This window comes from Pimephales promelas, chromosome 10 (assembly GCF_988280905.1).
Source record: "Pimephales promelas chromosome 10, fPimPro1.hap1.1, whole genome shotgun sequence".
Taxonomy (NCBI): domain Eukaryota; kingdom Metazoa; phylum Chordata; class Actinopteri; order Cypriniformes; family Leuciscidae; genus Pimephales; species Pimephales promelas.
Genome location: NC_142778.1, coordinates 35439803 through 35457571, shown reverse-complemented (window position 1 = coordinate 35457571; position 17769 = coordinate 35439803). Strand labels below are relative to the sequence as shown.

The window sequence follows — 17769 nt, the reverse complement described above, 5'->3', positions numbered from 1 at the left end:
GCTCATACTCCTTTTATAATCCATCCCAACTTCTGTTTTTCTGGCTGCTTTTTCCCCTTTGTAAGCGAAGGAGCCTTGCGGTGTGTGTGTGGATGAGCTGTCAGAACGCTCTGTGGCAGGACAGTGTGTGTGATGTGACAGTGGGAGAGCTGGTGTCGCTGTCAGGGTCGCTCTGGCATTGACAGCTGTGTGTGTGTGTGTGTGTGTTTGGGAAGAGGCTCATTGCGTGATGGTTCGCTAATGTAGTTTGGAAGGTTGATGCATAGATCTGATGCAGCCACAGCTTTTATCTTTAAAAAATGAACACTAAAGGTTAAATATTTACAAAAAAAAAAAAAACCCTTTCATTCTGCGTGGATGCATTGAATTGATCACAGTAAAGACATTTATAGTGTTACAAAAGATTTCTATTTTAAATAAATGGTGTTCTTTTTTTTTAACTTTCTATTCATCAAAGAATCGTAAAAAAAACAAAAATGAATCCGTTTCCACCAAAATATTAAGCAGAAGAACTGTTTTCAAGATCAGATTTGTTTCTTTAGCGCTAAATCATATAGAGGTTCTGTTGTTTGTATGTTATAAAAAACAAAAAAGACAAATAAATATATTGTTGGAAAAAAAAAATCATCATATAGAGTAGAATGATTCTGAAGGATCATGTGACCCTGAAGACCGGAGTAATGATGCTGGTTCAATTTTGATCACAGGGATAAATTTAAGTTTAACCCTTGTGTGTCCTTAAAGGAGTAGTTCACTTTAAAAAAAAATTGCTGATAATTTACTCACCCCCATGTCATCCAAGATGTCCACGTCTTTCTTTCTTCAGTCGAAAAGAAATTAAAGTTTTTGATTTTTCTCCATATAATGGACTTCAATGGGAACCAAACGGTTCAAGGTCCAAATGAGAGTTTCAGTACATCTTCAAAAGGCTTTAAACAATTCCAGACTATGAATAAGGGTCTTATCAAGCGAAACGATCGGCCATTTAAAAAAAAAAAATAACAAAGTTTAAGTTTTATAAGCTGGATATCAGCTCTTAAAGTATCACTTTAAGTTTGGATGCTGCAGTCTTCTGCAGAACATAAAAGTAGATTTTTTTTTTTTTTTAGGATTGTTCGTTATTTTTGGACAAATGGACAAAACCTGTTCTTCAACAATAATTCTTAGATATTCCAAGGAAGAAAGAAAGCTATACATGTATTGAGCGATGTGAGGGTGAGTAAATGATGACAGCATTTTCATTTCTGTTTGAGCAATCCCTTTAACCTAATTTAAGTTATTCAAGCAAACAAGCCAAGAATAACACCTGAATTATTCAACCTTCTTAGTAAAGACACTCCAATGGCTTTTTTTTTTTTCCGAAGAAAGAACTTAAATTCGGCAAATGCTGTAACAGCATGACGTGTGTGGAAACTTGTGCCAAAGCTTTGATATCTCCATATCAGGGAAGAAAGAGCAGTGTTTGTTTGCAGCATGTGTTCCCATGACAACCGTGCAACCTCTAACCCTATTTCACACATATCACACACACACATCTGCCGAGCTGGTTTGTTTCCCTGGCTACGCTGATACATGTCAGAAATAGTTAGGGGCTATTTAAAACACTCGTGGAGTGACAGACCACCGATGTGATTAACCTGAGGGAGAGGGGATTGAAAAGAGCAAGACTGAAAGCGATAAACAGGATGAAAACTTGTAAATGAGCTGGACCTCCGCCCGGTGAGATATGAAGTGATAAACTGTATAAGCTAAGAAATGTGAATATGCAAAACATTTCACTGGACCTTCGTAACTGATGAACTGAACTCGGTTACCTGGAGTTTAGATATCAGATCCGTTATATTCACAGTTTTTCAGCAGAAACACATGATACGTGGGATTGCATGTCTCACAACGCTTCAGTAGTCTGAGTGTAGCGCCTCAGGGAGTGTGTGTGTGGGGAACATCGTAACGCTTTCTAAGACTCATTAATACCCATTAATAAACCTCAAAGAGTGCTATTATTACAGGAGACAAAGGACGAGAATGATAGGGAGAGAACATGTTGTTATACCATTACCTAATTATTTTTTTTTTTCATTTTGCATTTAATTATGTGGACTGGAATGAGGACTCTTGGCAATAAAAACTCATACTTATTCTGCTCAACTGAATAATTTAGGCCCTGTAGTTAATTATTCAAATTAAATTTATTGTAATGTACCAAGTTAGAAGGTTCCATTTATAATTTATAGCACTAATTTGAGTTTCTTTCATATGCGTAACTGAAATATACCCAAATCATGAATCAGACTAAATCTGTATCAACTCTCGGCCATTGTTTTGGGTGGTGCCTGGATGTGGCCTTTTCCCCAGTCACTCGGGAAGATAATCACACTCCTCTTCTGAACAAGGTGCATCATTTCAGGGATAATTCATATCTTTATTGCTTTGTGCCACATTGAGTGGTTATGGTTAGGGGTTTAATCAAATGCCTTAAGATTGAGTGTAACGAAGGCTCAGGGAAGATGGAGATTGGAACAAACTTTAATCATAAAAATAAAAAAAAGTAAAGTAAAGCGGCAGCCCCTCATGGACGACTGCAACGCAGGCCCTGTCCACACCAACAGGTATTTTCAAAACCACAGCTTTTTCAATGCGGTTAGCCTGTTCGTACACGTAAACGCAGTATCCGGTCACTAAAACTCCTGCCAGGTTGAAGATTTTCTGAAACTCTGGTTGCAGTGTTGTCAGATCAGACGTTCCCGACCTTTTTTTGTCTGAGACCCCCCTTTTCCCAAGAAAATATTTTAGGGCCCCCCTTCACATTTAATGATATTGTCGCTCTTGTAAGCTTGCAGCAAAGGATGACAAAATATGTTTTCAAACAAACAGTATGTTTACTATAACCAGATATGTTTATACATAAATAATAGCCTATTATGTTGAAAATACAATAACAAAAACATCAGTAGGTCCTTTTTTAATTTAAAAACTTAAGCCTAGGACAGGCCTATATATTGACCCTATTTGAAATGAAAGTGTGTAGGTAAAGAAAGAAAAAAAGAATATAGGCTTTTAATAAATGACTGCTGTCTGGGGCTTTAATACTTGCAAGTTATTTGTCAATGTGCGGCTTTCTTTTTTTTTAACGTTTTTGGCACTTTAGCGAGCGATAGTTTGCGTTTGAGGTTTGGAATGAACTACAAGCTGGTCTCTTTGAATCCATCTACTACTTTAGTTGACTAAAGTTTGTCGCTCGAGTTGTCTTCGCTGATACGGAGAATGGCGGCGAATACACAAACCTGCCAGACATCGGCAGGTGAGGGTGAACGTGCATGACGTCACGCCCAGTCTCAAACCCGTCCCGAATCCCTCTTATTTATTTTACTGTACAGGATTATAGAGGCGATCGCAGTGATCAGAGAAGGGCTCATTGAGCCCATCAGGCAATTGTTTAAGCATATGGGTTAGAAAAACGGCTATTTTTAACATGAAATATTGTGCAATGCACCTTTAAACCGTGTTTGTGTTGACACGATTTAGTTAGTTTTTTAAACCCGTGTACGTGTGGACTAGAAAGTTAAAGTCCAGGTCTGGTCCTCTCTCGTCTTACACTGTCGTCACTCCTCCTTTTATCCTTCTGGAGTTCCTCGGTGAGACTCGAGACAATCTGAGCGACTTTGGCTCATTTGCAATTGCTCCGTTCCCAAGGCTCTCGGCCCCGCCCGGCTTCCCGCAATGAGCTGAAGTCGCTCAGATCATTTATTTCTATCAAATCTGATTCATTCTTTAGGAGAGGTAGACTTCCTCTCCTAAGCATGTGAGAGTTACAGATTGCGTTCTTGTTTTCAGGTCCACTTGACCTGACATCTGCCATGTTTTCATCCAAACGGAGACATCCATTTTTAACATGTTAATCCCATAATCACTTTCTCTTTTTCTCTCTCTCCCCTCTCCTCTCCCCCTCACTCTTATCTCTAGTGTCACAGAGATCCAGGGGAAATAAAAGGTTATCTTAACCCGCTGTCAGATAGCAGTGTGTCACAGAACTCAGCAAAACCTTCAGGCAAGCATAATAAACAAAGAAAGAAAGGTCTTCACCAAACCTCCATAAGACTCGACAATCATCCATCACGCTCTCGCTCGTTCGGCTCAGCTGGGAGACACCAACTCCCCAGTTTCTCCCCTGACTGGCGTTGAGGGAGCCAATGGAGTTGGATGGGTAGTGTTGGGGTGAAAAATATTTGTGAGTTGGGCTGATGGGGGGATTCAGAAGGCTTAACAGTTGACAGACGACACCCGCAGGGAATCTGTACCGTGCCGACCTTGAGAGAGAATTGGAGAAACTAGAGAACGAGGGAATGAGACAGAGCGAGAGGCTGATTGTTATTCAACTTAGCAACGCAGGGATTTCTCTGCTATGTTGTGCTTAACATCAGGCCCCAGGAGCATGAAAAGAAGAAAGAGGAGGAGAGTTTCCCGTTTATTTGCAGCCGGGCTCAGACATGCAAGGTCTTTGCTTGTGTCCTGATCGACAGGAAGGTCAGTCTGAGAGCCAGAGGGAGAATGTGTCCTGTGTGTGAAGTTATCTGGGTTGAGTGGCTCAGATTTTACCTTCATTGCTGGAACGAGGGATGCGACGATATTGCAATACTAGCCAGTTCTGATAAGCCATGCAATCATTGTTTTCATGTTATGTCCGATAACCAGTAAATAGCCAAGTTCTGTACTATCTTTCAAAAGATAGTTTTTTCACAGAAGTAAATTAAATATTAAAACTGCATTCCGTAACTTTTTGGGGTTAAAAAAACATCCAAAATATTTTTTTAGCGAGTGCACAACCAGCCAGTGTTCAAAACTCTCTGCTTGCCTTAGCTCGATTAAAAGCCTAAGCCTGTAATAATGTTTTTAACTCCAGTGGTACAGGTGGATTTCTGCAGGAGATTCGAGCATGTGTTTGTGTCATTACGTCACATATGTACACATAAAGAAGAGTCTTGGCTAGTATAAGCTATATTGAGTCATTAACATCACATCTGTACACATAAAGAAGAGTATCGGCTAGTATAAGCTATATTGAGTCATTTATGTCACATCTGTACACATAAAGAAGAGTATCGGCTAGTATAAGCTATATTGAGTCATTTATGTCACATCTGTACACATAAAGAAGAGTCTTGGCTAGTATAAGATATATTGAGTCATTAACGTCACATCTGTACACATAAAGAAGAGTATCGGCTAGTATAAGCTATATTGAGTCATTAACGTCACATCTGTACACATAAAGAAGAGTATCGGCTAGTATAAGTTATATTGAGTCATTAACGTCACATCTGTACACATAAAGAAGAGTCTCGGCTAGTATAAGCTATATTGAGTCATTTACGTCACATCTGTACACATAAAGAAGAGTCTTGGCTAGTATAAGTTATATTGAGTCATTTATGTCACATCTGTACACAAAGAAGAGTCTTGGCTAGTATAAGCTATATTGAGTCATTTACGTCACATCTGTACACATAAAGAAGAGTCTCGGCTAGTATAAGCTATATTGAGTCATTAACATCACATCTGTACACATAAAGAAGAGTATCGGCTAGTATAAGCTATATTGAGTCATTTACGTCACATCTGTACACATAAAAAAGAGTCTCGGCTAGAATAAGCTATATTGAGTCATTTATGTCACATCTGTACACATAAAGAAGAGTCTTGGCTAGTATAAGCTATATTGAGTCATTAACATCACATCTGTACACATAAAGAAGAGTATCGGCTAGTATAAGCTATATTGAGTCATTTATGTCACATCTGTACACATAAAGAAGAGTATCGGCTAGTATAAGCTATATTGAGTCATTTATGTCACATCTGTACACATAAAGAAGAGTCTTGGCTAGTATAAGATATATTGAGTCATTAACGTCACATCTGTACACATAAAGAAGAGTCTCGGCTAGTATAAGCTATATTGAGTCATTTACGTCACATCTGTACACATAAAGAAGAGTCTTGGCTAGTATAAGTTATATTGAGTCATTTATGTCACATTTGTACACAAAGAAGAGTCTTGGCTAGTATAAGCTATATTGAGTCATTTACGTCACATCTGTACACATAAAGAAGAGTCTCGGCTAGTATAAGCTATATTGAGTCATTAACATCACATCTGTACACATAAAGAAGAGTATCGGCTAGTATAAGCTATATTGAGTCATTTACGTCACATCTGTACACATAAAAAAGAGTCTCGGCTAGAATAAGCTATATTGAGTCATTTATGTCACATCTGTACACATAAAGAAGAGTCTTGGCTAGTATAAGTTATATTGAGTCATTTACGTCACATCTGTACACATAAAGAAGAGTCTCGGCTAGTATAAGCTATATTGAGTCATTAACGTCACATCTGTACACATAAAAAAGAGTCTCGGCTAGAATAAGCTATATTGAGTCATTTACGTCACATCTGTACACATAAAAAAGAGTCTCGGCTAGAATAAGCTATATTGAGTCATTTACGTCACATCTGTACACATAAAGGAGTCTCGGCTTTTTATAGCCTTTTCTCACAGCACTTGATATAATTAAACGTATTAATTTGATGGCGGATCCAGAAAGGTTCAAACGACAATCATCAGTGACAACAGATTCACCCGCTGTAAAATGCAAGAGACTGCAACCGGCCCCATGTGAAAACAAGGATAATATCGGAAGGGCGTTAAATGTAGTCACGCAATGCTGATGTTGTTAACATTAATAATTTGAGAACAAAGTATAATATGCACATTTGATGTGATATGATAAGCGTTCAGATTTAATCAGCATGATTTACTGCGTCGAGGTTGATAATTCCATGAATAACTGCAATTGCGGATTTCGAACAGAGGAAAAACTACTAGACTGCAGCTTTAGTTCAAATTGGTTGTTACATTTTTATTATATTTCACAGTATTACTGTTTTTACAGTATTTTTGATCAAAAACAAATGCAGCCTTGGTGAACAGAAGAGACTTCTTTCAAAAACATTATACTATTTCAAAATCGTGTAGACCCCAAACCTTTGAAGCTTTATTATTTCTTATATATATATATATATATATATATATATATATATATAAATGAAAGCACAAAAAACTAAAATCAGTCATTTCTAATGCTACATTATAATGTACATTGTAAAAAAAGAAAAGAAAAGGAAAGTAAATGTACACTGTAACTTTTGGCCCTCTAGCGGTTAAAAAAACAAAACTGCATACATTTTGCTAAAGATGTCAACCTTTCTCATTCGTTGTGACAACTAACCTCTGACCTCCCACACCACACACACACACACACACACACACACACACACACACACAACGTCTGACCTCCCACACCAGACAAAAGCCAAAGCAGCCAGAGCAACTTTTCTCCATTTACTGATATGACAAGACACGCTATAGCGATTTTACAGAATTACAGAATTTCCAGTTATTATATTATATTATATTAGCAAGATCAATGGCAAGTCCATTGCATTTTATAATATGTATAATTATATTATTGTTTTTTAAGATATAATGGATGAATAATATATAATGACAAGTCCGACCATGAAAGAAAAAGAATAAATACATGTATTTCTGCAGCAAATGTTTAGATGTTGCATGACACAATTGCTTGACTAGCATGCAGAATTTGAGAACGTCATGGTGAATTAATGAGTCAAAGCAATGACAGAGTGATGGACACACATGTAAACACTGTCTGGCACGCATTAAACAAAAGCACGCTCACGCACACACAGGCATATAATAGCTCCCTGCTAGCATATTAAGTCTCGCTCAGCCAGACTTTTGACTGGCTGAAGTTTGGACCACTTTGCAGATTATTGTGGCATGACATAAAGAGGCCGTCTATCTGACGTGTTTCGTTATGGGCAGACCTGAATAATAAGGATTCATGTACAGTATTAGCATTGGTTATCATCAATTAAGATAGTTCATTTCGTTCGTTGAATGAACCAAATGACACGAAAAAAGATTCGTTCATTTTGATAAACGAGTTCGAACAGGAGAGTCATGAACACGCATCACAGAACAGAGCAAGGCGAACATTTGAGCTTATAAAACTTTATCTTTGTTATTTATTTATTAATTGAGCGATCGTTTCGCTTGATAAGACCCTTATTCATCGTCTGGAATCGTTTAAAGCCCTTTGAAGCTGCACTGAAACTGTCTTTTGGACCTTGAACCGTTTGGTTCCCATTGAACTCCATTATATGGAGAAAAATCCTGGAATGTTTTCATCAAAAACCTTAATTTCTTTTCGACTGAAGAAAGAAAGACATGGACATCTTGGATGACATGGGGGCGAGTAAATTATCAGCAAAAGTTTTTTTTTAAAGTGAACTACTCCTTTAAAGGTTGATGGTATTTTGTATAATGTACAACACCTTGGTCAACGATTGTTGTTTTTAATGGTGCTGTATAAAATTAAGTTGAGTTTAGTCACAGACAAAGCAAAACAAACGCTCATTCAATGTCAGAAACTGAACTCGTATCTGTATACTGAATTAGAATTAGTGTAGACAGCATCAGTGATTATAATGGGTTATAGTGTAGGCAAATGACACCCGTTAAACGACTGAACGCCAGTGGGCGGGGCCAATGGTGTGATGTAAAAATGCTGGGTTGTTTTAACCCAATTTTGGGTAAAATATGGACAAACCCAGCCGTTGGTTTGCATTTTTAAATTACATTTTTAACCCAATGTTTGAGTTTGTCCATATTTGACCCAAAATTGGGTTAAAACAACCCAGCATTTTTTAGGGTGTATTAATTGAGAAGGAAGTCATGCTAACGTATTTGCCATCACAGATCCCGCAATATCTAAACAAGGCGTTTGAACTTGACCTTAACAAATGACTTGTTTATGAGGAAGACATTTTAAGCTCTAAAACTGGCAAGATGTTTTAATGGAACAAAGATCTCTTGTCAAAAGATCAAGGCACATTTTATTTCTTATGTCAAAGACCTTATCATAAAGTGTTAACATGATAAAAAAGTGAATCTGAAGAATAATGGCCCGAGAAATGAGCAGGAATGTGTGACTTTCAAATATTTGAATATCTTTCAAATAATTGAATCCAAATCCATTAATTATGGTTTCCCTCAGTAGAACTTGTAACATAATTTCACTTGGCGCCACTATTGCTTTCATTCTGTGTTTGATTAGACTCCCACATCCACACTTGTCACTTCTGTGCTCGCTAACCGAGTTTCATATTATTACTCAAACAGAGCGATTTTACAAAAAAAAAAAAATAACACTTAACAGCTGTATGTCAGATTGTGTTTCCATCTCTTCCTCCTGCTTTCTTTTTTTCACCTTCTCGTCTCACTCAGTGAGATTTCAACACCCATTATACCCTGGATGGTACCTGCTAACATCACACGTGGACGTGCCCTGGGCTAACCTCGTTTACACGCTATTGTTTAGCGGCTCACGCTGAGATGCTGGTGTTAGAAGCGCATGCCAGACGGACATGCTTGGGTGACTTTTTTTGGGGAAGGGGAATTTTTTCAGTATCTCTTGCGCTCACGGGCAATAGAGGAAAGAGAGAACAGATGTTAGCGGCCGCTGCTTTAAATAAAAACACATCTCTGTTGTCTTTCAGGATAAAGTCCGTGGAGAAGGAGGATCTGCATGCGTTGTGGAGCGAACTGACCGCCATCATAGAAAGGTACAACCGTACGAATGAGAAATCGCACAGTTTTGCTTCGATTTGCCAAGATATCAAAGTCTGAAACCAAAAGCAGAGATTTCTATATGAACTAAATCAATGTGTGTTATATATAGCAAATATGTACTACTCCATATATTCACAAAGACCAAATACATTAATATTGTCAAATCCATTACCATGCTAAACTCAGAAGAGAGTTATCATGATAGAAATTAATTGTAACTTTAAAATAACGGGTAACTATAAATTACCCCTAATTAGGGATGTCACGGTACCAAAATTCTAGTAGTCGGTACCGATACATTTTACGGTTCTCTGTACCAATTTCGGTACCACGGCAAAATCAGTTTGAACTATTTTTCCAATTTATTTAACTATTTGAAGGAAATATTTAATTCAGTTCAATGACTTTATTCAATAATATATTAAAGGAGTAGTTCACTTTAAAAAAAACTTTTGCTGATAATTTACTCACCCCCATGTCATCCAAGATGTCCACGTCTTTCTTTCTTCAGTCGAAAAGAAATTAAGGTTTTTGATGAAAACATTCCAGGATTTTCTCCATATAATGGACTTCAATGGGAACCAAACGGTTCAAGGTCCAAATTAGAGTTTCAGTACATCTTCAAAGGGGTTTAAACGACACCAGACGATGAATAAGGGTCTTATCTAGCGAAACGATCGCTCATTTAATAAATAAATTTAAAAGTTTAAGTTTTATAAGCACAAATGCTCACCTTGCTCTGTTTTGTGATGAGCGTTCGTGACTCTCCTGTTCAAAGTCGTTCATCAAAATTAACAAATCTTTTTTCGAGTCATGACTCGAAGGGTCATAGATAAGACCCTTATTCATCGTCTGGTGTCGTTTAAAGCCCTTTGAAGCTGCCTTTTGGACCTTGAACCATTTGGTTCCCATTGAAGTCCATTATATGGAGAAAATCCTGGAATGTTTTCATCAAAAACCTTAATTTCTTTTCGACTGAAGAAAGAAAGACGTGGACATCTTGGATGACATGGGGGTGAGTAAATTATCAGCAAAAGTTTTTTTTTAAAAGTGAACTACTCCTTTAACATTAGTGGTAGTAGTTAAGGATTTTTATGTCAAACATCATAGAAATTATTATTTGTCAAAACCTTGACAAATCTTAGAAGAGAAAAACAGTAGTTTATCAGATACACACTCACTTGGAAGTTATAAATAGAAGGATGTCAGGCATTTTTGGTCTGTTTTGATTGATGTCATGGTCCACTAAACTGTGCACAACCATGAACTATTGTGTATTTGTTTGATTAGGGTGTGATGTAAAAGTGTGGAAGAGACAGAGTTTGTTAGTGCCTGTCAGACATCTGCAAGCGTCTCAGTGGATTGATTCGCATTCCTGCCTGTGGTTTGAAGTACTGTGATGGAGAGAGGACAACACGCCGATAAAGAGCTTTTCACAGAGAGACCTTTGACATAAAGACACACCGGCAAAACCCATTACAGACAGTAATCGTAATACACCAGTTCATCATTTGGACTGTTTCGACAGCATGGGTAGAAGACAAGTTAAATGCATTTTTTTACTCCAAAAGGAGGATAAAGGGCAGGAGATGAGAGGAGCGAGCCTGATGAAAGAGCCTTTGAGCTTAGTATGTGCGTGATGATCTGTGTTTGGAGGTCGTACACTCTCCTCCTCCTCTCCGTGTATCACAGCTCTGTTTCAGGCCGAGTGATATTATATAGATATTAAATTCTGTAATGTGTCAGCAGGCTTAAGCTGCGTGTGAAGCTCTGTGATGGAAGATAGAAGCACTTCCCACTCACAGGGCTTCGGGTTTCAAAGTTTCCCGCACCTCACACACACACACACTCTTCACATCTCGGTTTTCAAAGCTCCTTTAATTTTCACCATCCCAGTGGAGCCACAATATCTGCAAAGTAGACTCGTATGTCACAGGCGCTAATGATTTATTCCGATGATGACGGATATCTGACTGAATCTATTTTAAACCATCTTTAACCACGGTTCTCACTCTTCCATACTCAAAAAGTATCCGTAACGCCCACAGAGAAGCCCATGTGCTGCCCACATTGCTTTCATTTCGTATTTAGCTTTATAGTGAACATATGTTGAGCTTCAGCATTTCCTTAATTGTTTAGGCATTCCAAAGAAGCCAGTGTGTACTTTGGGAAAATGTTTAATCCATGAGATTCAGGCATACAAAAAATCCACAGATGTGAGCGTTCCTGTGGGATGGCGCTTATCTTGTAAGGACACCAGCTCAGATCTAAGGCCATACAACTTCCCATCCCATTTTTTGGCTGTCTGGTTCCTCTGAAGGGATCAGTCTTGTGGAGGAAAGTGTCTGATCTTTAAGTGATAGCTGTTGCTCATGGGAAGTGTGTCATTATCACACCTTTCCCCAAAGTGTCTTCCTCAATCAGCGGGAGAGGAGGCTGGAGGCCAGCAGATAAGATCGACTGTGTTTGGGAATTTCCTAGTTTTGTCCTGCAGGGAAAAGAGAGATAAAGGGAGAGAAATAGAAATGCGTTCGTGTCTCCAGGCAGTCCTTCCTTCCTATGATCGTATTTCTTGGACATTTGTGACAGTGCCACCTACCAAATTGGATGTGTCAAAAAAATGCAATCAAAGCAGTATTTTTAATGTCAAATACTAACAACTTAAAGAGTAGTTCATTTTAAAAAAAACGTTTGCTGATAATTTACTCGCCCCCATCCAAGATCATCCAAGATGTCTGTCTTTCTTTCTTCAGTCGAAAAGAAATTAAGGTTTTTGATGAAAACGTTCCAGGATTTTCTCCATATAATGGACTTCAATGGGGACCAAACGAAAGTTTCAGTGCAGGTTCACAGTGCTTTAAACGATTCCAGATGAAGAATAAGGGTCTTATCAAGCGAAACGATCGCTCATTTAATAAATAAAACGAACAAATCTTTTTTTCGAGTCATTTGGTTCATTCAACGAACGAAATGAATGAATTGACTCGGATGAACGAGTTCGAACAGGATAGTCACAGAACAGAGCAAGGCGAGCATTTGAGTTTATAAAACTTAAACTTTGTTATTTATTTTTTTTAATTAGCGATCGTTTGGCTTGATAAGACCCTTATTCATCGTCTTGAATCGTTTGAAGCCCTTTGAACAGTTTCCAGTTTGCACTGAAACTGTCTTTTGGACCTTGAACCGTTTGGACCCCATTGAAGTCCATTATATGGAGATTAATATTGGAATGTTTTCATCAAAAACCTTAATTTCTTTTCGACTGAAGAAAGAAAGACATGGACATCTTGGATGACATGGGGGTGAGTAAATTGCTTCAGCCATGACAACAACATACTGTACATTTTGTGCTCGGGTTACTACCCGAAAGCCGAAGCTACATGGTGCCAGTAAAAGCGATACAGACACTGTCAGGCCATGGCAGATGTGTCATTAGGTCGTTGTACCATCATGTCTCGGAAATATATTATAAAGGTTGAAAAATGACATAGTGTCCCTTTAAATAAAACAATCTATCTTAAAATCAAGTCATTTCAAAAGGAATCCATGCAATCTGGAGTCTGTGCTCCACACAGATTTTGCAATTGTTGTTCGCACGAATTTGCTGCGTTTACCAACAGAAACCTCCTTGGTTTGAAAATGACTCTTGAGTGTGCTTCATCATACATCGCTACACAATTGACAATAGACAACAGACCCCTTTTTGCCCACAAAATGGTAAAATGACCACATTCTGTAGTCACACTGTGATTGTTATCCATCTTGTATTCATTTGCTGAAACTGCAGCCTCTGGTACTGCAGACAGACCATAATGATTTTGTAAGATCTCTTTAAGAGTTTGTTTGTGGATTAACATAAGCATATTTCCGAAACCTATAGTTAGATGTCTACCTAGATAGCATTTATACACATCATAGTTGTGCTTGTTAGGCAGAGCGACTTTTTCTGCAGTTATATGGTTTCAATATACAGGTGACTTGTCTTTTATGAGTTAACACTTGTGCATCAATTAAAAAACGTTACTCATAGGTAAAAAAATGTCAAAAAACTGTCATAAAAATGTGACTCTTTGGAGCACAGACTTAAGTTTGGTATCATTTTAAAGAAGACCCTTTGCAGATTATTGCTGAAGTAAAAAAAAAATAATAATAAGTAAATCCAAAAAAAGTTATATAGGTATAAGTTTATGAAAGTTATTTATAAAAAATATTTTACATAAAATATATATTTTTTTAAATCAGGTTGAACTTAAAACTGCAATAAAATCAAAGCCATAAATCTAAATAGGTTGTGTTGCAAATTTGAGGATGATATCTCAAAAAATGAGCTTTCGGTAACAGTTTGTTTGGGCGTAGTAACAATTTTCCCCACTGGGTGCCAGCAAAACCCCACTGGAGCTCACAGTGATTGTAATACTGAGAGAGAAAAACTGCAAATTCAAATCCAAACACACACATGCGCACACACACACACTAACCACACTCTGACATCCATACCAACACACCCACACAAATATTGTTGCATACTTTATCCAGTTGGCTCTGTAGTATGCTGAAGCAGAAAACAGGAATAAAGCGATATTTGTTTTATAGGCCAAACTTAAAAAAATGACACCATCTGATAAAAATAGTAAAAAATACAATTTTGAAGCCTTGCCATCAGAATGAAAGCCTCTTAACAAAGATTGCATAATTTTATAGTTAACTGAACCGGGGATTAAAAATGGCAGCTTTAATGGGTTTCAATGGGGACATTTTTGTCCAAATGGTGCTTTTTTGTACCTAATGCAAAAAATATTTTTTTAAGAAAATGCCGGTGAAATAGTAAAATTTCAATAAAAATACACACCTGTGCCAAGTTTTTTGCATTTAGCTTTAACACAGGCAAAGTGATCAAAAAAACAAAACTGAAAAGGACAAAAATGTCCATAAGCATGCACAAGGGTTAAGGCCCTCGCACACTTTTTCGCACGTTAAAAAATAAATATGACCTCACGTTATGTCAATCAAGCCTCCGAAACTTTCGTCCGTCATAAAAAAACGTAGAATCGGGTTCGATTTTCTGCGTTTTTCGCATCCGTAGAATGGTATTTTGACAATTCAGAGCCACAGAAATCAATTAACGCATACGAAAACTCGGACCGCATCGGACTCAGTGTGCAAGGGCCTTTAGTCAATAAATCAGTATTTTCAACCAATTATTCACCAAAACGAATTCATTCACAAGCCGAACAAGTGACTGTCGTAATGAACCAGACATTAAATCATTCAAGATTAATAATGTAATGATGCTTTTTTAAAATATATTCAAATATGCAACAAGTAAAATGACCGTGCCAGTTCCGCATGGTAGGATGTGTGTAGGCAGAATGCAGTGAGACTCGTGGTTTCAGAACAAAGCTATTTATTTTGTGTGTGCAGATATCTAGCTTTTATGTGTGTGTAAACGGTTTGCATGTGTTGTGATTCAGTGTGTTCACTCTTTCCCCCGAAGGCTGTCCCGAGACCTGAGGGAGGAGGAGGAGAGCCGGTTGTCATGTCAACGACGATGCGAGTCCATGCAGGAGCAGCTGTTGGCGTGGCAACAGAAAGAGGAGGAGGCAACCCGGAGACTGGAAAGGGCGGAGGACGAGATGAAGGACCTGAGAGTTGCCCAGTCCACTTTACAGCAGGAGAGGTCTGTTAGTCAGTCACACTCCACCGCAGGAGAGAAGAAATACAGTGTTGCTTTCTACACACAAATACATTTACAGCTATACAGCTTTTTTTTTTCTTTTTGCGTGTTGCATCCTTCCATCCCACCTGCTCCTCTCAATAGACCGCCGACACGTCGGGACCTGTAGGATGTGACTCACCTGTTTCCTCTCTATCTGTCTTCATTTACAATTGTAAAAACAATGCAGAAGCTGTGCTCCAACTAAAGCTGTGCGTTGCTGGAATAACCGGGATTAAGGGGTGTTATTAGGCATGATGTGAAGCACAATTAGGCCTGGTTCACACAGAACGCGTTTTTCTTTCAAAAACGTGAGACACGGGAAAAAATGCAAGGTCTCGAGATGCTTTTTTTTTTAGTTTAGTAGGCGTCTATCTAGTCTGTGGGAACGACCCAGACCGTTTATGCATTCCACTGCGCTGCTGAACATTGTTTTTCTATGTAAGCATGTTATAGACGCATTTGAGCACTGCGCATGACGCGATTCCATAACTTCTTCAAAGTCTTTATGCCATCCCGTATCATGCATTTTGAAACACACAATTCCACTGCACTGATTTCCATTGTCCATTGCTTTTTCAAAATGTGCTATGTGGTTGACCATTTCACATCTTCATGCATGACACATCGTTCTTAAAGAAATAACCACATCTTTAGACCTTGCACAAGGGAAAGACAAGCCCAATTAGTTTTATGATTGTTAGATTATAATCTAAAAGCTATATGCACTAAGTTGGCAGAGTCTATTTAGACTGATGTCTAGTTTGGCCAGACAGAATTACAGAAGATGCTGTATTGTCAACATCAGCAATAGTGTTGGGGTTAGGCACACAGCTGATGCAATTAACCCGTGTTCGAATCTGACTTTTGCCGTACTCGCTCTCCTCCCTTTTCCCATCACATATTATATCAGAAAGTTATGGAAGCTTCTTTCCGCCATAGAATGAAAAATATAAAAGGTAATTGCGACTTTTTTATCTCACAATTCTGACTTTATTTCTCAGAATTGCAAGATCTTTTTTTCTTTTTTTTTCTCAGAATTGCAATTTTATATCACGCAAATCTGACTTTATATCTTGCAATTCTGACTTTATATCTCGCAATTCTGACTTTATATCTCACAATTCTGACTCTATATCACGCAATTCTGACTTTATAACTCACAATTCTGACTCTATATCACGCAATTCTGACTTTATATCTCGCAATTCTGACTTTATATCTCGCAATTCTGACTTTATATCTCGCAATTCTGACTTTATCTCACAATTCTGACTTTATATCTCACAATTCTGACTTTATATCTCACAATTCTGACTTTATATCTCACAATTCTCACTTTATATCTCACAATTCTGACTTTATATCTCACAATTCTCACTTTATATCTCACAATTCTCACTTTATATCTCACAATTCTCACTTTATATCTCACAATTCTGACTTTATATCTCGCAATTCTGACTTTATATCTCACAATTCTGACTTTATATCTCACAATTCTCACTTTATATCTCACAATTCTGACTTTATATCTCGCAATTCTGACTTTATATCTCGCAATTCTGACTTTATATCTCGCAATTCTGACTTTATATCACACAATTCTCACTTTATATCTCACAATTCTCACTTTATATCTCACAATTCTCACTTTATATCTCACAATTCTGACTTTATATCTCACAATTCTCACTTTATATCTCACAATTCTCACTTTATATCTCACAATTCTCACTTTATATCTCACAATTCTGACTTTATATCTCACAATTCTCACTTTATATCTCACAATTCTCACTTTATATCTCACAATTCTGACTTTATATCTCACAATTCTCACTTTATATCTCACAATTCTCACTTTATATCTCACAATTCTCACTTTATATCTCACAATTCTGACTTTATATCTCACAATTCTCACTTTATATCTCACAATTCTCACTTTATATCTCACAATTCTGACTTTATATCTCGCAATTCTGACTTTATATCTCACAATTCTGACTTTATATCTCGCAATTCTCACTTTATATCTCACAATTCTGACTTTATATCTCACAATTCTGACTTTATATCTCACAATTCTGACTTTATATCTCACAATTCTCACTTTATATCTCACAATTCTGACTTTATATCTCACAATTCTCACTTTATATCTCACAATTCTGACTTTATATCTCGCAATTCTGACTTTATATCTCACAATTCTGACTTTATATCTCACAATTCTCACTTTATATCTCACAATTCTGACTTTATATCTCGCAATTCTGACTTTATATCTCGCAATTCTGACTTTATATCTCGCAATTCTGACTTTATATCACG

The 17769-nt window shown here is 37.5% G+C and overlaps 1 protein-coding gene across 1 annotated transcript in view; it reads left to right on the top strand.

Moving 5' to 3' along the window:
• The window catches only part of lekr1 (Leucine-, glutamate- and lysine-rich protein 1), a 99990-nt gene that overhangs the window by 55151 nt on the left and 27070 nt on the right, over positions 1–17769 (top strand). Inside the window, exons 8-9 of the mRNA XM_039684028.2 lie at positions 9647–9712; positions 15214–15396. Coding sequence (XP_039539962.2) covers positions 9647–9712; positions 15214–15396 — 249 coding nt within the window. The remainder of the gene's footprint in view (positions 1–9646; positions 9713–15213; positions 15397–17769) is intronic.